General features: G+C 37.7%; 1 protein-coding gene across 2 annotated transcripts in view; it reads left to right on the plus strand.

The window, feature by feature from the left end:
* LOC139939442 (ubiquitin carboxyl-terminal hydrolase 47-like) overlaps nt 1–20,796 on the plus strand; it is a 29,770-nt gene extending 8,974 nt beyond the window's left edge. Inside the window, exons 7-26 of one of the 2 annotated variants that reach the window (XR_011786309.1) lie at nt 338–477; nt 840–929; nt 1,784–1,977; nt 2,979–3,045; nt 3,491–3,735; nt 4,349–4,527; nt 4,990–5,102; nt 5,488–5,592; nt 6,015–6,222; nt 6,668–6,783; nt 7,536–7,658; nt 7,964–8,090; nt 8,674–9,414; nt 10,258–10,349; nt 10,839–11,003; nt 11,489–11,723; nt 12,289–12,419; nt 13,125–13,303; nt 14,941–15,973; nt 16,033–20,796. Coding sequence is in view for 1 of the 2 variants with exons in the window: in XM_071935362.1 (XP_071791463.1) it covers nt 338–477; nt 840–929; nt 1,784–1,977; nt 2,979–3,045; nt 3,491–3,735; nt 4,349–4,527; nt 4,990–5,102; nt 5,488–5,592; nt 6,015–6,222; nt 6,668–6,783; nt 7,536–7,658; nt 7,964–8,090; nt 8,674–9,414; nt 10,258–10,349; nt 10,839–11,003; nt 11,489–11,723; nt 12,289–12,419; nt 13,125–13,303; nt 14,941–15,109 (3,419 nt within the window). In the remaining variant the exon portion in view is untranslated. Of the gene's footprint in view, nt 1–337; nt 478–839; nt 930–1,783; nt 1,978–2,978; nt 3,046–3,490; nt 3,736–4,348; nt 4,528–4,989; nt 5,103–5,487; nt 5,593–6,014; nt 6,223–6,667; nt 6,784–7,535; nt 7,659–7,963; nt 8,091–8,673; nt 9,415–10,257; nt 10,350–10,838; nt 11,004–11,488; nt 11,724–12,288; nt 12,420–13,124; nt 13,304–14,940 lie in introns of both variants that reach the window. The other variant, XM_071935362.1, reaches the window with a different exon arrangement.
* The last annotated feature ends 216 nt before the right edge of the window (nt 20,797–21,012 follow it).

The following is a 21,012-nucleotide window of genomic DNA, read 5'->3' on the forward strand; positions in this document are numbered from 1 at the left end:
CACTAAATTATTAATGGGCATTTGTATTGGCCTTTAGTTATTAGGAAAGCTCTGTACTCTACTGGTACATGTATGACATCTGTACCTCTGAACGTTGAATACTAACCGCTAGCTAGTGTTACTCTGTTTTATCTATAGAGTTGAAAGCTTTTTGTGAAAATATAGACATTGGAAAACGTGAAAATTTTAAAAAGAGAAACAGTGCTTATACATTTTTTATAACCTCTTTCTCAAAATGGAGTATACCAATTTTTATGTTTAGTATGTTGAATGTTTTTCATAAAGGGAACAATTAATGAACATGATAATGGTTAAGTGTTGTTGATTGATTGTGCAGCATGGCATCAGCATGACGTACAGGAGCTGTGTCGTGTGATGTTTGATGCCTTGGAAACAAAGTTCAAGAATACAGAGAATGAAGATCTCATCAATCGACTCTACCAGGGTCAAATGAAGGATTATGTCAAATGTCTGGAGGTAATACATGATTGTTATTTAGTTTGTTTGTTTGTTTGTTTGTTTGTCTGTTTGTTTGTTAAGGTTATCTTCCTGTTTAGGGAACTCGGCAAACTCCACCAAGAGGATATGAACACCAAGCTGACAACAGCCAATCTATCATACATTGGGGGGGGGGGGCTTAGAGCTATTATATTATATTATCAAGTAAAAAACCACAAGGGAATCTGACTTGGTAAATTTTAATTTTTGTGTGGGCTGAATAAAGAAAAATGTACTGGAGTTTGCAACCCCCAGATCTCCTGTTTTTAAAAGGGAATGTTTGGTTGTGTGTTATTATGGTTTGGTTACTGATTGATAATGACAATCTTTCTCTTTTATAGTGTGGAAATGAGAGTGCAAGGAAGGATAGCTTCTTAGATATCCCCTTGGTGATTAGACCGTTTGGATCTACAAAAACAAATAGTAGTGTGGTAAGTTCTTTGGATTTTCTTTCTTATTTTATCTAAGCTAGGTTTCCTCCATTCAAGATTAATTAAGTTGATACAAAATCTGCAAAATCTTAAACCATTTGTATCAGCCTCAAGAATATGATTGAATCCAATTTTATTTCTTTAATTTTGCATGGCAAGAGAAATAAGCATTTTGTGTTATAGTAATACTGAAGCTTTTGTCCTGCTGGTAAAGTGTGATGTAAAGCCACTGTAAGCCAACTTTACACATACTGCCTCCAGGTTTTCAATTTTGTTCATCAGAACATGGATAGATTGGGTTGTTCAAAGAATGTTCTGTAGAATCAGGGAGAGTTGACAGCTCTATATGCATTCTAAGCAGTTCTAATCACAGAGTGTGCAACTTCACAAAATGCTAGTAAATTAAAGGCATTGGACAGTATTGGTAATTACCTCAAAATAAGTACAAAATCTTACTTGGTAACGAGTAATGGGGAGAGGTTGTAAAACATTGTGAGAAAGGGCTCCCTCTGAAGTGGCGTAGTTTTCGAGAAAGAAGTAATTTTCAACCAAATTTGATTTTGAGACCTGAGATTTAGATATTGAGGTCTCGAAATCAAGCATCTGAAAGCGCACAACTGTGTGGCAAAGGTGTTTTTTCTCATTATTATCTCCCAACTTTGACGACCAATTGAGCTCAAATTTTCCCAGGTTTGTTATTTTATGCAAATGAGAAGAGTGGTATTTGACAATTACAAATAGTGTCCAGTGTCTTTAAACTTTAAAATTAACATTAAATGAGCATGGATTATTTCTAAGAATGTCTGTTATTTTAAGTGTTATTTTATTTGCGTTTTATTCCTTTGGTTTGTTAGCAAGAAGCTCTACAAGCCTTCATCTCACCAGAGACACTCAACGATACCAATCAGTATTTCTGTGAGCGTTGTGACAAGAAGTGCGACGCTCACAAGGGGCTCAAGTTCCAATCCTTCCCCTATGTCTTAACCTTACAACTCAAGAGATTTGACTTTGACTACTCAACGTACACCAGACTCAAGCTCAATGACAAGTAAGTGATGAGCGGGGCCCAATTTCATAGAACTGCTTGAGCAGAGAGTTATGCTTCATCAACACTCTGCTAAGTAAAAACAAGCAGGATACCAGTTGCAGATTTTACATATGGAATGATATTTTAGCTGGTAACCTTATTCTAGTAAGCATAATTTTGATGTGTTAAGCTACCTTTTGTGCTTATCAAGCTCTATGAAATTGGGTATGGAAGTAAAAAATGTTAGAATTCAAAGAAGCAAGACTTATTTCAAATGGGATTTTCATTGAGATATAGGTAGCCTTGGTATTCTTGTACTTTCCTTTTTGAAGGCGGACGATATTTCGGATTGGAATCAGTAGAAACAGCTAACCAAGTTACAAGTTTTGTTATAATAATAATAATAAATAATAATATTTTATTTTTAATGTAGCGTCTTACATAAACAAATCTCAAAACGATGTACAGTATTTTACATATGATAAAAAGAGTAAGAGAAATACAGCAAAATTACATTGTACAATAAAAACGACCAAAAACAAACAAATGACAAACAGCAATACATATAGAAGCTTAACCCTAAGACAGAATAGCTGATGACCAGCATTGTGACCATGGCGGGCACTGCCCAGAACTCAACACTTTCGCCCAGCACTCTGAGCAAAAAGCACTGCCCCCAGCACAGATTCCCCTAGATTAAAATACTGTCCACTGCATTGATCTGAGACACGGCAAATGAGAAGGAGTATCAAAAGTCACAGAGAAAGAACACGGCCAAAGAACATTCAACTTATTGCATGGCCCCCATAACATGAACAATTTGGAAACCTGGCATTATGCCTACCTGAAGCTTGCACTTCAGCAATGATGGCCCCATAGTTCAAAACAAATAATTTTGTTGATCCGCACATACTTGGTAGACTCGATCTGGATTTAGAGCCCACCACTAAAATTGTTCAAGCTAAAGCCTTGCTGATGACGATAGTTTGTTATTTTAAAATATCCTTTTTGTTTGTCAACAGAGTGAGCTTTCCTGAAATTTTGAACATGAACAAACTCCTGGAAGATGAGGAGGAAAAAGGAGATGAGGTACGCTAATCATATTTTTTTAAAGTTTGGACAATCAAAACATACATTTACTTTCTAAAGAATCGATTTGGTTTGAAATATTTTTCAGTGGAAAGTTTGTCCAGGTTACTGAAATGATTTTATTCCCTGTCTGAAGTATATAGTTACAAACCCAATTTATGTTTTGCTAACTTTTGATTTTGTACTCACAAGATCAATGCTCATTTCTTGAAGACTATAGTTTTTCAAAAAAACATTGTTTCAAGCGGTAGTTTTCAGCCATGACCATCTTTAAACCATGCGTAGATTATGTGCAAATCTGTGAACATTTATATATTCAATCTTACCCTTTCATCACACCCTTTAAAATGACAAGTAGGGTCAAATACTGACTGCTAAATTCTGCATTATCAGCCTTAAATTAAAAAAATAATATTTGATGGTGTTGTTTCTCTGTCTAATTCAGACAAATGTCGCATCGGATGTGCAAAGCGATGAGCATAATCTGGAGAACCTCAATAACCTGACGAACGCACGAAGGCGGAGTGAAAGTCCAGACGATACGATAGATGAAGGGATTGATGTTGAGCAAGCAGCATCGGTATCAACGCCGGAAGAGACGCAGACCAACGGTCCATATCTGTACGAGTTATTCTCCATCATGGTGCACTCTGGCACGGCTAATGGAGGACATTACTATGCATATATTAAGTAAGTCAACTTGTTAACATTTGGAGTAGGGTTTTGAAACTTTACATGGTGGGAGTATAATTAGGTGAGGTTTGCGAAGCGCCACATGTAATTTCCTTTTGAATATAGTTTATTTTGAATAACTTGGTAGTTGACAATCACCAAGTTTCTATCAGTATGCTCTGATTGTCTTCAGGAGAGTTCTGGACTCTTTTGCTAGATTAATGCTAGATTAATGCTAGATGGTGCTTAAAAGTACTGCCTTGGAGATTAAACTTGGAGGGTTCATCTTGTTGCAGGTTTTTTAAACTGAAATACTCTTGTCTTTATCCTGTTATTAAATATTAAATTGTTGCAATACCCGCTGCTAAAATGTAGGACTTGAGTTGCCTCTAGCTACCGAGCAATCTCTGTGGTCTAGTTGGTAAGACACTGCTCCAGAATTGCAAGGGTCGTGGGTTCGTAGTAATATGCCTAGTGATTTTTCCACAGAACTGTGGAAATTACTTAGTACACAGTGCTTTACACATTGGAAAGTACTGAGTAATAACACACATCGGTGCAAGGGTATAAATTAAAATTGACAAATCTAAAGTCGCTTCACCACTGTATTTGATTGATTCCTCCTTCTAAGGTCTTTCAGTGATGGTAGATGGTACTGCTTCAATGACACGAGTGTAACACATGCAACGAAAGAAGATATTAGGCGTACATATGGTATTGAAGCTCTGCCAGGGAGATGTGCACCTACTAGCACTCTGCCCAATGCGTACATGTTGATGTACAGACAGATAGAAACAACAAAGAATGCAGGCAAGTACATGAGGTGTCATAATAATGCTTTCAAACTGTTGTTTTGTTTGTTTGTTTTGTTTTGTTATGGGGGGGGGGTGAGTATGAGACATACCATATCTATGGCAACATAACAGCATGGTGCAAATTGAAGCAAACTGAGCCACAAACAGGGCAAAGCCTCATATGTTTTATGGTAAGTGTACTAGTTTTTTTCTAGATGTGTGTTTCACAACACTTGGTACCCCAGGGAGCTGAAAGAGAAATTGACCAGTGTCCAGGGCACTAACATACAGTGCATTGAAATGGTTATTGCTAGATAAAAAACTAATTATTATTATTATTTAGTAGTAGTTTTTTTTTTGCCGCGTTGGCTTAACAGTTTTTTTGAATCGCTGACGTAAAGTTTAGTGGAATTACAGAATGATGAGGCTAGAAAATGGAAGTTGAAACCATGGTCTTGTGATTGTTTTTCCCCTGCAGGTTTTACCACTGTTGAAGAGTTCCCATCACACATCAAGGAGTTAATGGTGAGACTACAGAATGAAGAAGAGGAAGAAAGAAGGCAGAAGGAGATTGATAGAAACACCTGCAAGGTGAGCCGGAAAAAAAGGGGCCCCATGAAAGCAACAATACCAATTATAATAGTGTCTTATTATTATGGCATTAAATTTTGTCACTCAGTGACGCTCATGGCACTTCAACGTTCAGTATTTTCCTGCAAGAAATTGGGGAAATCATTTTTGTAGTACGAGACGGAATTCCTGTACAAAGCACCAAGTACTGGTTTACAAGGTGCTGTGGCGCAATATATTGTGACCACTAGTTTTGAACACTGGCATCAAGTAGTAAAATCAGTAACCCTATTGGATTATTCTAGACAAAAGACAAGGGACTCAGGAAATTGACTCCAGTGGCTCCATTACCACAAAGCGTGCCCATAGTAACTTTGAAATAATCTTTTGTTGTTTCTCTGTACAGATCAAACTGTTTGGTGTGCACCCAATGACAGGGAAGCCTGTTGAAGCTAGGCTGGAAGTCCACAAAGACAAGACACTCAGTGAAGCAACGGAAATAGCCCACAAGGTCTGTATAACCTGCCTGGTGTTAGATTAGACCAAATCCAGGCCAGGAGTTCATATTGTTTTCTTGATGACTCCACCAGGTGGGGCATCTTTCCATTTGACTTTGTACATCAGAGTAGGAGCTAGTGAATAATTTTTATTGTGGTCGCCCAAGAAGATGTTGAAAATAACAATAATCACAACACATTGAGTCAGGATTTATTTTGCAATATTTACATTTACACTCCTCAGTCATATCTTTGTTACAGACATGTCAGTTACTAATTTTCAACCCTCCCCCATCTAGCTAGCTCAGATGTAAATTAGACTTGTTTGGAGAACACTTCACTATATTCTGCATACAGGGCTAATGACTCCAATGTAAAATCTAGCAGTCAGATATCGCAAATGAATTATGTTGTTTTGTCTCTGATGTTTATGTAGTTACTAGCGTTTGACAAGCACACACCGCTGGTTCAGTGCCGCCTGGTGAAGTACGATGAGTTCCACGAGTCTCTGGAGAGATCATTTGAAGGAGATGAAAGCACTCCGATGGGGACGTTGCTGTCTGGTGTCAAGACGTCGTATATCTTTGATCTGCTCCTTGAGACGAGAAAAGCAGATCAGGAGTTTGCGGTCTACAAGGCTGGAGGTAAGTCTAAGATTCTCGTAAATCTAAGACTCTCGTATTGTAGGATTCTCTGATCAGATCCAAATGAGACTTATCCCTAGATTTCTCAGGTTCAAAAAGATGATGTGTTTAAAGTCGCTGGACACTGTTGGTAATTACTCAAAATAATTGTTAGCATAAAAACTTACTTGGTAGCAAGCAATGGAGAACACACAACTTCTGGGACGAGTGAAGTTTTTTCTTCCATTATTCTCTTGCAACTTTGATGACCATTTTGAGATAAAATTTTCACAGTTTATTTTTGTATGCGTATGTTGAGATACACTAAGTGAGAAGACTGGTCTTTGACAATTACCAAAGTTGTCCAGTGCCTTTAAGGTATTCAACATATTTTTGTTTTTGTATTTTACAGTCAGCTTTTGATCTTAGCCGAGTCCTGATACAATTGTTTTTGATTTTCCTTTAGGAGTGACAAACAAATTGTTTGTTGTTGATCTGGAAACAGAAAGCATTTCCAATCCAATCAGTATGAGGTCATATCTGACAACAACGGTCCAAGACTTCAAAGTCCAGATTGCACAGGTGAGATATGAAGAAACGGCAAACACACATTGCCCAAACTAAAAAGCTCAGTTTGATAGTTTTTTTTTAGTTTTATTATATTTTAATATGTTTGATGTTAGTGCATTTTTTTCATTATACTTATTTGTGTGAGGTCTGAATGTTTTTTACAATCCATAATAATAATGGCGATTGTGAATCAGAAAACTGTATGTTAGAAAGTCTCGGCCAGCTCTTCAGAAACATAAACAAAATTTACACTGTACCCGATGAAACTACTCGATATTTGTATATTATAACAACCCCTACATATATTCTGCCGTTTAGAGCATGTCATATGAATGATATGTCTTTGCCGCACTATTGCTATACCCGAAGCAACAAGTGTACTATACTCGAAGCAACCAATGTATACCTCTAGCAACCAATGTACTTTACCTGTAGTAACTAAAGTACTCACTCATAGCAACGACAGCTTCTTGGTAGATGTTTCTCTATAGTGTATCATATTGGGTGTTTCAAGAAAATGTTGACTGCTTTTACTAGTAATATATTTTGTAAAAACTATGACTCCCTCAGTGATCCCCATACCATTTTGTTTTTGTATGCTTTGCACCGGGAACAACACTCCATGGGTCAACTCGGGGAGTCTTAGTTTTAAACATACATGTAGTACTCAAAGCAGTCAGCATTTGTCAGATAATAATTACCCAATGTCCTGTTGATCATGAGAAGATTGTAATGATGGGTTGATTTTATGCTCCTCTTTGCAGACAACAGGTCTTTGTTTAGAAACGATGCGGGTTGTTTTGGAACCGCTGGTAAAGCCCCTTGTGAAGCCACTGGTGAATGGACAGAAAACGCTGAAAAATGAAGGATTTTTAAAGAGCAATAAGGTGGGTGTCATCTCATGTGATGTGATTTTGCGTGCTTTTTTAAAACCAGTTTTGGGCTGAACAAATGTTATAATATAAATTTAACTATTTAAATTATTTGGAGTTCTTGCTTAATTCCTTGTAAATATTTTTAGCAAGGTTTTGTGTGGTTCACCAAGAGTTTGCTGTTATAAACTGCTTATTGACGTAATCAAATTATTTTCCAAATATTAGCTTTTACTTTTATGGCCTGTGCTTTTGTGTAAACAAGATTCAATACATGAAACCATTAACTCAGACTTCGGACTAACTTGTTCTTCCTTCAGGTTTTTGTTGAGAGCAGCAACACTGAAGACAGTCAGGTACCCTTTCCTGAATCCAAACTATATCAACTGCTTGATAGATATGCAAACACAATAAGGTTACAGGTTACCCTACCACTCTCCGATCAAGGTAGGTTAATGACTGGGCATATTGTTAATGAAGTTTCCTCTTTACTAATTTCTTGGAATTTACAAAGCACACTGGAGGTTGCTGTCTTTGTCTTGTTCCCTTATAGGATTTAGCAGTCATCAATATACATTCTCATCTTACAAATAAGTAGCCAGACTATTTACCATTACATGGATAGTGCCAAGGGTTAATTGGCAGCTGGGGCTGATCCTAAGTGTGTTACTAAAGCCCTGTTCATACTTCCTGCGAATGCGATTCAAATTTTGACTTCACAAATTCGCAACAAATAATTCGCATTAGTTGACTTGGGCTCAACTCTTGCGAAACATTCGCTGCAAAAAACAGCCATGTGACGTCAAAACTCACTTGGCATTCGCATTCGCAGGAAGTATGAACCAGGCTTAAGAGTAGGCCTATGGTTGAATGCAAGTCAACAATTTTGCACTCCAGCACAATGTTCTGGCAGTCCAGTATTTCAGGCATGCCTATGGTAATGTTCCTTTGATTCTAGACTTCTGAGACACTTCAAAAGTAACCTCGTCATGCATTGTAATATTTCTCTTTGTGTATCTGAATGATGTAGATGAGTTTAAGCCACCAAAGAGCAGCAGTACATCGCCTTGTCCGTCATCAACATCTTCAAACACAGAAGACAAGTACAATGATCTACAGCTGGAGACGGAGATTGCCTTGAGTAAAGCACCCACCCCAAGCCCCACTGGTAGCTCCTCAACGCTCAGTGACGACCACCCTCTGGACAAAAATGGTCTCAACCTCCTTGGCAGTGAGACGGACAGTGGCGTTGTGTCTCTCAACGATGCCAGGATCACTGACGACCTGGCTGGTGACAGTGACGGTAATCTCGCCGACCTCCGCGGCAGCCCGGACGGCGCCGATGATGGAGAACCAGATATGCTAATGAGGTCGGAGGTCGGTGAGGACGTAGACATTCCAGGTGGCGAAGTGCAATCAGGGGATGCAGGGATCACAACAGACAGTGCGTGTTGGTGTCAGAGCGGCTGCGGGGACTGTAGCAAGCTACAGAGAGTGAACTCCGAGCAGAGCTCCACTGGAGCCGTATCGTCCCCCGTTTCGTCGCATTCTTCCCTCAGCTCTCCTGTGACGGGTTTAGTGGACCACCAATCCAGCAGTATACCCATTGAGCCAGACCCCAGTGCTGGGGGTGAGACTCAAGGGACTTTGGCGTCATATGATGACCCCAATGAAGACTCTGAAGATGAGATTTATGAAAATACAAGGCATGCAAAAATGTTGAATGGATACTTCAAAGCTGAACCTGTACAGATTATTGATAACGCAAGATGTAAGTAGAAGGCTGCTTCTTAATGTCAAGTTTTTAGTATCAACATTTAGACCATTCAATAAATCTTTTGTCTATATTGGCCAATGAGCCAAATTTCGTAGAGTTTTGAAAGGAAAGTTGCGAACTAAAACGGTGGGCCATTTTGCGGAGTCAAAAGATTTACTCCACAAATTGGCTTGGCGTGTTAGTTCATGACGTAAAAGGAAAACCACGCAATTTCATAACAAACGGTTTCATACGCTTTTCATAGATCAACTTGCCTGATCCAAAGCAATGTGTCCCTAAAGCACATTAAGCTTACCAGACTAAGGTTACCAGTCAAAACACCATATCACATGTATAATTTGTGACTGGTATTCTGCTCATTCATGCTAAGCAGCATATTTTGTTTTTAAGCAACTCTCTAAAATTGGGCAACTACTTGCTAAAATTCTGTGACAATATGGCAACAAGCAGATGCAAGTAAAAATAGCTGCATTGTGCATTCCCTTGCGTGTCACACTGTTTGAGCTTGATGGTTAATGATCAGGGATGGTCATTTGCCTGTGGTCCAATTTCATAATGCTGTAAAAGCAGAAAATACTGCTTGATAAAGTTCTTTGCTAAGCAAAAATTTGCGGGACACCAGTCACAACAATGTAAACCTAATGTAATTTGACGTTAACCCGTTTCTGTAAGCAATATTTGTATGTGCTTAGCAAGTTTTAGTGTTTTCAGACTGTATGAAATTGGGTCCAGGCCTTTTACCCAGTTATACATGTAAGTTCATAAGGACCTATGAAATTGTATGCTTGCTGTTGAGCGTGTAATTAATGAAAGTTGACCTCTATTTTACGATTAAAGTATTAGCAGTGCATGTGGATAAGAGAATGACCCTAGCAGTCTTCAAGAAGTCTCTGGAGACCTACGTTGGCAGGGAATCACAACACTTCAAGGTATTGTAGTACTTTTTTATAATATCATCACCGTTTTTACAAAGTGGCGAATCTGCACCACAGCCGAAATTCAGTGCTTGTAGAATACCGCATTGGGTTAAAACTATTTTTCTAACTGCTTTCTCTTTTTAATTTTACTAAAAAAATAAAGCTGACTTTTTCATACAGAACTTATGTTTTTTTAGTCTTGCAACTATTTTGACGTTTTATCAGTTTGTAAACACATTCACCAGTTTGTGAAAATGAACAACAAAATTTGTACAAATTTATTTTACAAAACTTTGTGATTTTGACACAATCATCGATTTGTGAAACCAATGAGGATAATGTTAGGAAATACATCCCTGCTCTCTACAGATGTAAAAGTGCGCAAGCAATGGAAAGCCCAAACCATATTTGTGCAAAAGAAAAGTACTTTTTTGTTTATTGGTTTCCCTTTTTGTATTCCTATGTGTACTTAAACAAAGGTTCTAATTATCTAATGGACAGGTTTATAGGGTGTATGCTAACAATCAAGAGTTTGAGAGCATCCGACTCACAGAGACTCTGCAGTCATACAGTGAAGACAGCAAAGTCATCATTAAACTCGGCCGAGCACTCAAGAAGGGGGAGTACAGAGTAAAGATCTATCAACTAACGGCAAATAGTCCAGAGGTATGTGAAGGATTATTCACAAATAATAATGACAATTTATAAAGCATTCATCCATGAAACATGCTCCTTACAGTCAATATAAAACCTCAGAGAAAATACAGTTTTAAAATGTTAAAACAACCCTGTGTCAGAATGTAGCCTCTGCCCCTATTCATGATCGTGGTCAATATGTAGCTGCTTTTCGTGTCATAACTGAGTGGTCTAGCGCATCAAACGCAAGCATAGACAGCCCAGTTGCCCAAGTGTGGTTTGAATCCTAGTCGTGACACTTGTGGTCCTGCAAGACACTTAAGTATGTTGAAAATGGATACCTGTGATAGTGGATATTGTTGGTGTGAACGACCTTGCTGTTTTTAAACGAATTTTCAAGACCCCGAGTATCCCTCTTTTGCTCCCATGGTGCTACTGCAAAACTCACCTGATTATACTCCCACCATGCAAAGTTTCAGATCATCTTCCTCACTGAATCCGTTTGTTTCCCCCAGCCTTGCAAGTACCTCTTTGACTGTGTCTTTGCAAAAGGGATGTCAGTTATACAATCCAAGACGGAGCTCATCCCAGAGCTGAGAGAGAAATGTGGCCTGGAGATTCCCCTGAAAAGGTTGAGACTACGGAAGAAGGCTTGGAAGAACCCTGGAGCCATCTACATTGACAGCCAGCTGTATGAAGATGACATCCCGATATTCACCAACTGGGAAGTCTTTGTGGAGATCTTGGAACGTAAGTGGTTTTTATGGGTACTCTTGGGGCTTGAATTTTGGGAGAAAATCCACAATTCCGAAGGACTTCTTTACTGAAATGGAATTTTATCTACAAGACGAGAATCAACAAATGATCAAAACCTAGAATTAGGCTTGTGAATCGTCAAGTTCTTTTTTTCTGATTTCAAGATTATTCATTAAACATCCTTGGCCTCCAGATCTTTTTAAACACATGAAACTGCCATCACACATATAAGAAAGTCAGACCTTGTATGTGACTTAACCTTTGTATTTGTATATCTATGTAGAGAGAGTTTGTAAACCATGAAAATCTAAAATCCTGTAAAGTAAGTAAGCTTTTCCACATCAAGAGAAACCTATCATGTTCAGGATTCTTCTTATGCATACAATTTCACCCCTATACTGTAGAACATTTTGAAAGTGTATCTAATTAACTGACATTTTATATCGTGTTAATTTGAGGTTATAGATGTGCATAAAAATACTAAATTTGATCGAAGAGCCCAACTTTCAAGCAAGCTGTTGCTGGTCTTGACTAATTACACTAACTTTGTTTTTTTCAGGTGATGAACCTTTGGTTGATCCGACCCATCTGGTTTTGTTTGTCAGAAGGTGGCGCCCTTCAGAGTTCAAATTAGATCCATTTGAAGAGGTCCTACTGTCTGACTGCACTGTTGCAGAACTCAAGAAGAGGGTACGTCAGAATCATTAGTTTTTATAGAGATTTGTTCTTGTCATTTTAGCATCAGCAGGAACTTAAACAAATAAAATAAAAGTAATTATGAGAGATTGCTAAACATCATAAGGCCGCGGATGTCCACTTCAAAGTGAGGGTTATGCTTTAAAGGAACACGTTGCCTTGGATCGGACGAGTTGGTCTATAAAAAGCGTTTGTAACCGTTTTTTATAAAATGCATATGGTTGGAACGATGTTTTAAAAGTAGAATACAATGATCCACACAACGGTCGGCCATTTTTGGGAGTAAAAAATTTGACTCCCATAAATTGCCGAATGGCCGACCGTGTTAGACGACAAAGTAAAAGGAAAACCGTGCAATCGTGTGGATCATTGTATTCTACTTTTACAACATCTTTCTACTCATGTGCATTTTATAACAAATGGTTACAACCGCTTTTCAAAGACCAACTCGACCGATCCAAGGCAATGTGTTCCTTGAACTGATTTGGGCTTTTGACCCAAATCAACTATCAGCCATCTATACGTACTCATGGTGCTAACACACTCCATCATCCGTAAGGATGCTGGCTTGGGTATCATCAATCTATAGGAGCCTGGCTTGTTATACTGAAGTGATTTGACAACAGATCATTTTCAACCATTCACAGATCATTCTGGAAATACTTATTATTAACTTTTGTATATAAATACATTCTGCAGTTATCAGCATTGAGTGACATCAGTCCTGAGAACATAGACTTTGCTAAGGGGAAGGGGACGTTTCCCTGTGAGGTGTCCTTACTAGAGATGCAGTCAGACCTGGAGTGGAATCCTCAAGTAACTTCTCTTAATTCATGGCCGTTGTACATCAGTGATGATGGAGCTGTCATCTACTATTGGTAAGATCAAAAAAATGCTTGATTTTGTTTCGTTTTGTATTTGTCTGTGTGCGTAATGCACATCATTATTCCCACATACAACCAGGGCCCAATTTCATAGGGCTGCTTAACGGTAAGCAAATTTGCGTGCTTACTGTAGCAGAAAAAATTTGCTTCAGCCTTTGCGTATTTCACAGGTTAGTAGAAAAATTGGCCGGCCATGTTGCCTGTTTACCGTGGATTTGCATTGTGACGTCATTTATTTCCGTGCGGTAAGCACCGGAAGGCTAGCATGCCTTTTTGTGTGCTCACGGTTAGCAGCGCTATGAAATAGAAATTGCAAAGTAAGCACAAAATCGGCCGCTAAGCAGCGCTATGAAATTGGGCCCTGGACATCTCGATTCAGGTAAAGCGCTTTTCCATGTTTTATCGCAAAATTGTTGTGGAAATCAGTGAAATAGGACCTGGCTGCTCTACTTGGATGCAAACCACAAAAATAAATGAAGATAAATAAACAAGTCGAAGCAGGGTATTTGCAGTTTGAGCACTAAATACTTGTCAACTTTTTTTCCCTTGATACACTGTGAATTTGTTCTCTCCTGCTCAAACTATTGATTTTGGCCTTGGCCATGTTGGCCCAAACTCATTGAGGTGCTCAACGACAAATGTTGAGCTGACTGTTTGATTTTTCACTTCATAACCATAATTACACTAAAATGCATGTAAACCTTTCGATAGTTACTGTATAAAAAAGGAACGACGTAACAATGCAAATCCATAGTGATATGCCAGCTGGCAGCCTAATTTTCTTGATATGGTTAGAAAATTCTAAAAAAATATTTATTTATTATTATTGTTATTGATTGGTTTATTTCACAAATAAAAGCTTCACAGCCTTGAGGAGGCTGAATTGAGTTTTATTTTTTACTTCATTAAGAAAAGTTAAAATTTTAAATATTTTTTAGTATAGAATGTACAACAATAGGACAACATTTAAAATTGTTTTAAAATCCAAAGTACGTGAATATGACAACATTTAACAACAAAGGCACCAACTCAGACATGGACAACAATGACAGCAACAGTAATGGACAACAATGACATCAACTCAACAAAAGAAACAAAGACAGCAACTCGACCATGGACAACAATGACAACAACCCAGACATGGACAACAATGACAGCAACAGTAATGGACAACAATGACATCAACTCAACAAAAGAAACAAAGACAGCAACTCGACCATGGACAACAATGACAACAACTCAGACATGGACAACATCGACAGCAACAGTAATGGACAACAATGACATCAACTCGACAAAAGAAACAAAGACAGCAACTCGACCATGGACAACAATGACAACAACCCAGACATGGACAACAATGACAGCAACAGTAATGGACAACAATGACATCAACTCGACAAAAGAAACAAAGACAGCAACTCGACCATGGACAACAATGACAACAACCCAGACATGGACAACAATGACAACAACAAATAAAAAATTTATTTACCAGTTAGCAGTTCTATGAAATGGCCCACTTGTTTAGTTTATTTTCATACAGTTATTACCTGCAGTAGTGACCAAACAGAAAAAAGAACCGTGTGAAATTATTTCATTTTTTTTCTTCTTTTTTCTGCTTCCTTTAGTGACAGATCAGAACCCATCAAAGAGCTGACCGAGGAAGAAAAACAAGAAATCCAAAAGAAGGAGAATTCACGTTTAGCCAAGACCACAACGAAACCAAGTTACCCATCGCCTCGCAAAGAACGTGCCCTCAAGATCTACACCGATAGTACATCGTCATCGTCGACATGAAAAGGCCAAATTGCATAATTGCCAAGGCAAGAATATATTTCACTACCCATAGACTCGTTTATAGTATACACCTCTATCAGCGTCACAGAAAGTACAAGGTCAAAGTACAAACTGCTGAAACTTATGTTGCTTTGCCTAGAGTGTGCCCTTAGGTTGGACACAGAGTCACAGCCAGTACAGGGCCAATGTGAAAAGCAAAGTAGTAATACTCAAAGGCATTGAGGAACTCTGATCAGTCATCGCTTCTTGGTGAGTTTGACCTCAAGATCCAGACAGACTGCAGGATCAAAGTGGAGATCAATATATTACAGCATTGGCAAGGCATGCCTAGGCGTACAACTACACACTTTATACCCTGGTGATATACATGTACATACAGCGACAGTGCAAGGTCAACTCCAAGGAAATTTTAACAAGTTCAGCAGAAGCTTGGTATAGCATGCTCAACAAAGCCAAGCATCAACGATGTTGGTCTTACATTAAAGTAAAAAATGAAGAACTGCTATGTACTGCAGCATTTTAAAACTCGAAAGAGGCTCAATGCTTGATGCCCTGTAACTTTTGAAGAGTGTTTGAAGAACCATCATGGAAAAACATGTTTGTTGCCCGAACCTTCTTTATAATCACTGCTTAGGAGCCCATTGACTTTACAATGATTACTTAAACCCTTGTGTCTTCTGCGCGTAAGATTCAACATGTTCAAGGACTACTCTGTAAACCTCAATAGTTAGGATTTATGAGAAATGGTAATAATGATATATGCATTTATTATGTGCTTTTTTAAACATTGTATAAAATGGCTTATGCTATTACTACCCCTGTTCCTCCCTGAAACTATCTGTACTCCTTTGGAGCATGCAGCTGGTGGCCAAATAGGCGCAAAGGTTGGTAATTGTTTGCAACAACAATCACTTCCCTCACAGGTTCCCATTTACTCCTGCGTGTTAAGAAGCAATTATAGTTAAGTGTCTTGCCCAAGAGCACGGGTGTCTCAAGTAAGATTTGAACCCACACTTTAGATGACTCGGCCATCACAACTTGAGTTCGATGCTCTATACCAAATATGTGCAGACATTTTGTTTTGTTACCCCAACCAGCATGGATAAAGCTGGAAAGTCAAAAAGTCAGCAGCTCAAGGCTCTGTACAAACAGACATGGTAAACTGTTGTCTTTTTAAAAATCTTTTTTAGTGTCTTCCTCAACGATTTTCTATGATTTTGAATGACATAGTGATTGATTGACATAGTGATGTAAAACAAACTTTAAAATACTGACAACTAATCTGAAATTGACTACTGAAATTCTATCAAAAAACTAAGTTGATGAAACGTACTTTAAATCCAATTGTGCAGTTTCTGTATATTATCACTTACACTCGCCAATAGACTGTCTGTCGATTTCAGATTTCAGTTGCAATGTTTATGGTTAGTGTTCTTTATCGTTGCATCATGCTGTCTTGCCAGAGAAGTTGTAAGTTGTTGAGGAAGACACTTTAATCCGATAAAAAAAGTAAAAGACAAAGATTTTCCCTTTTCTTTCGTTAGAAAATTTTACGTGCCAATGTCACAGGAATGGTGACGCATCGTGCGGTACTAAAACTTATGGATTGGTCTTTAAAGCTTAATCAAGCGCGCAACTCACAGACAATTATAAATGTTTGTTGGTTATGAAATACTTAAAAACAATGAAACATGTTTTACTTCTTCTTTTTCTGGGATGGAAGTTTTGTAATTATAGTTGTACAGTAACATTTGTACCAAAAGAAACCTGTGCATGTAGCTCTAGCACTTCATCTCTCAGATCAACCCAATTGAAATCATACCTTCTCGACCATGGTGACCATTAGAGATGTGTATACAACGCCAAAACCAGGCAATTCTCGGAAATGTTGAAGTTTCATTAAAAGTCAGTGTGAAGACAATCAAAACATCAGCATTAATATGAGAATTACTTACCTTATTTGCTCATCATCATTTGTTTATAAATTCTTTCTCTGTAAATTATTACTTTGGTTGAAGTTTATTGTTGTGTTTTTGTGATTTCTTAGAGATCCAGTAATGAACCAGAAGGGAAACTAAATTGGTCCATACAAGTAAACTATGGGTACAATGTACCGTAACAAGTTTGAACCTCTCACCTCCGGATTTTATGTGCCATAGTTACACCAACTTTCCCTTGTGGTTTTTGACTTTATGTTTATGACTTTAAAATGTACTGCCCCGTCTCAAGTTATATCATAACCCATGCATGATCTCAGGCCATACTGCACATTATGGTTATATGACTTTTACGTTGACATTAACTGGTTGTGAACGAAAATAGACCGTATTGAATATGACGTCACGCAGCTCAAATATCTGACCTACAAGATGGCGTCTGTGCGTGTGCGTGCGTGTGTGCGTGCATGTGCCGTAGAAATCAAACCGGGAATGTTGCATGCTGTGGCTTCGATGATGGACGCGCATATATGGTTTGCCCTACAAGATGGCGACTTTTCATAGCAAAAAGGGGTTACTCAATACAGTCTATTGTGGAAACTAACAATCATGGTGCTGGTTTACACATTTCCCTGAGTATTGGTAATAGTGTTGAGGTCGAGACATGAAAGTCAAGACCTGATAGTCTGAGATCGAGACCAAGACCTGGGGCAATTATCATACAGCTGCTTTATAATCAGAAAATATTGCTTAATGGTTTGGATAGTAACCATATTCTGGTAAGCGTTATTTTGTTTGTGCTTTGTTGTTTTTTTGTGCTTCAGCAGCTCAATGAAATTGAGCACTGAGCTCAATGAAATTGAGCACTGAAGGACAAGGGGGAGACGAGACCGGTCTTAGGGACACTGGACACTATTGGTAATTGTCAAAGATTAGTCTTTTGACTAAGTGTATCTCAACATATGCATAAAATAACAAACCTGTGGAAATTTGAGCTCAATTGGTCGTTGAAGTTGCAAGATAACATTGAAAGAAAAAACACCCTTGTCACACGAAGTTGGGTGCCTTCAGATGCTTGATTTTAAGACCTCAAATTCTAATTCTGAGGTCTCGAAATCAAATTCGTGGAAAATTACTTCTTTCTCGTCACATCAGATGGAGCCGTTTCTCACATGGTTTTAGGTTTTATTTCGAGTAATTACCAATAGTGTCCACTGCCTTTAAGACAACGCTGATCGTAACTCCCTTATCTGCATTCATTTCAAGTGTGAAGAGCTTCTGTTTTATTTGCTTACTTTATGTAGAACAATCCAAAATAAAATGCCATTTTTGTCCTGATGAATTAGTCACACAAATTAATGTCCTGGAATGAGATGCAATAGTTTGTTTCTAATTATCACCATATTATGATAGACCTACTGTTAGGAAATGCAACCGGTAATGTATTGTATAACAGATTTAATTTTTAGTTTTTAAAGACACTGGACACCGTTGGTAATTGTCAAAGACAGTCTTCTCACTTGGTGTGTCTCAACATGTGCACAAAATATTAATAAACCTGTGAAAATTTGAACTCAATTGGGCGTTGAAGTTGAGAGATAACAATGGAAGAAAAAACACCCTTGTCACACGGAGTTGTGTGCATTCAGATGCTTGATTTTGGGACCTCAAATTCTAATTCTGAGGTTCTGAAATTAAAGTCAAATATTTTAGTGGAAAATTACTTCTTTCTCTAAAACTACGTTGTTTCAGAGGGAGCTGTTTCTCACAATGTTTTATACTATCAACAGCTCTCCATTGCTTGTTACCAAGTAAGTTTTTATGCTGACAATTATTTGAGTAATTACCAATCGTGTCCAGTGCCTTTAAAAAAAAACAAGGAAATTCACACTTGATAAAATTCATGGGATATAAACAGATAGCTTCATTGTTGTTTGTAAAATAATAAATTAAAATATTTAATACATGGATGTACCAGTATGTACATTATAATTAACATAAACATTATCAAGTTATAAATATTGTCTTATTTTTCTGAACAATTACTAAGAAGGCCGCCTTATGTAGCATGATTTTACTTGGAAATAGAACCCAGAAAAGAATAAGTTGGTTTACTTAGAGTTATTTTTGTCATTGGCCTTTTTAGTCAAGGCACTCCTGACTTCCAAAGGTTCTCACTGTTCTCCAAGGACATTATGCACACAGGCCTGAAGCCCAGTTCATACCTGGGTAAAAGCAAAAGCGAAATTATTTCAATAATAGGAGAGTTTTGAGAGTCTGGCAGCAATAGACATAACGATCCTTTTCTGCGGCTCTGAGCTTGCGTGCATAGGTCTGAGCACGCGCACTGCTGTGAAAAAAAGACCGTCTAAAGTCTCGTCTCACGAAGTTGTGTGCTTTCAGATGCTTGAAATCAGGACCTCAAAGTCTAATTGTGAGGTCTCAAAATCAAATTCAAATATTTTAGTGGAAATGAAGCCCCTGGCTATTCAATGTTTTCTGTTTTAAATATTGTCTAAAGCCAAAATTGAAGGAAACAATTGAACTGTAATGTTGTCAAGTTTCAAATAAATGTTAAAGGACTGATGTATTTCCATATTTTATAGAGTGAATATGCAACAGTTGTACTGAATATTTCAAAGGTTGGTTGGTGGAAATTTTTTGTATTATAGAACCATAGTATGGCAAACGTAAGCTGTTGTGAAATGATAACAACAAACGATGGCACAACCTTTTGTTACTGTTATGGCCAGCTGGCACCGACTTGAACTTAAACATAACTTTTTTTCTGGGGGTGGGGGAGGGGGATAAAGAATCTAAGAGAACCAAGTTATTATCGTGGAGTAGTTGACTGGATATCGGCTGGTTGACAAGTATAGGGAGAATCAAGAAGACACTTTGAGTCTGCTATTTTTTTTAATGAATAAAAGTATGTATGGAAAAGATGTTTGTGTATAAGCTTTGGTTGGGAAGAAAAGAATCCAAATGGTAAATTTATGATGGGTAGAATGTTTCGTAATATCCTTGCCCTGGTAGGATGCTTGTCTCAGCTGCGATTTACTGCGAGTTCATCAACCTGGACTATATATTAATAGCCATGGAAATCTTGAAATGTCAACATGGTCAGTGTACATTTTTGTATATTAATGAAAGGGCCTCCGTGAAGAACGGTTTATTGACAAATTATGGGGCTATCCCTGGTTAAATAATTAGACAAAATAAATGAATAAATCAGATTCACGTTTCATATCTTTTTAGCTCGAGAAAGTTAGGGTCAAAACGTTGGGCCATTAACCATTTTTTGCACAAGTTTGCATTAATGGTAATTAATTTTTTCCCTAGATGTTTTGTCAAAATTAAATTTATAAGTGCATTTCTCTTAATAAAGCATAAATGGCCTGTCACCGGAGATGCAAAGAAATGACTGAATTAGTACGTTAAAGGATCGCGTTAAAAATGTGTTTAATTTTCTTCTGAACCTTATTGGACAATTCTCTTTTTGTTCATTTATCGTGATTTGGCAATGTTTGTTCCACTGAAATGTTCAATATTTGCTGATTGATTGAAAGTAAATATGATTCTGAGTATCTTAGGTGCCCCAAATCACAATAACTTTGTACAGAAAGTAAACAACAACAATAATCTGCTTGTCATCTATCATTTTTTATTATGTGCGTTGCATAATATTTTTTTTGTGAATGAATAATATTGTAATATAAGATTAAATGTATGACGAACAAGGACAACTTGCTCATTGGGTATTTTTTTGTTTTCTTGTTATGTTTTGTGTATTTATTTCTTAGTTTATTTAAAGGCAATGGACACAATTGGTTTTGTCAGAGACCAGTATTCTCTCTTGGTGTAACCCAACACATGCATACAATTTTTTAAAAACCGTGACAATTTTGACTCAATTGGTCGTCAAAGTTGCAAGAGAATAATGAAGAAAAAAAATGAAAAAAACTA

Source organism: Asterias amurensis, chromosome 7 (assembly GCF_032118995.1).
Source record: "Asterias amurensis chromosome 7, ASM3211899v1".
Lineage (NCBI taxonomy): Eukaryota > Metazoa > Echinodermata > Asteroidea > Forcipulatida > Asteriidae > Asterias > Asterias amurensis.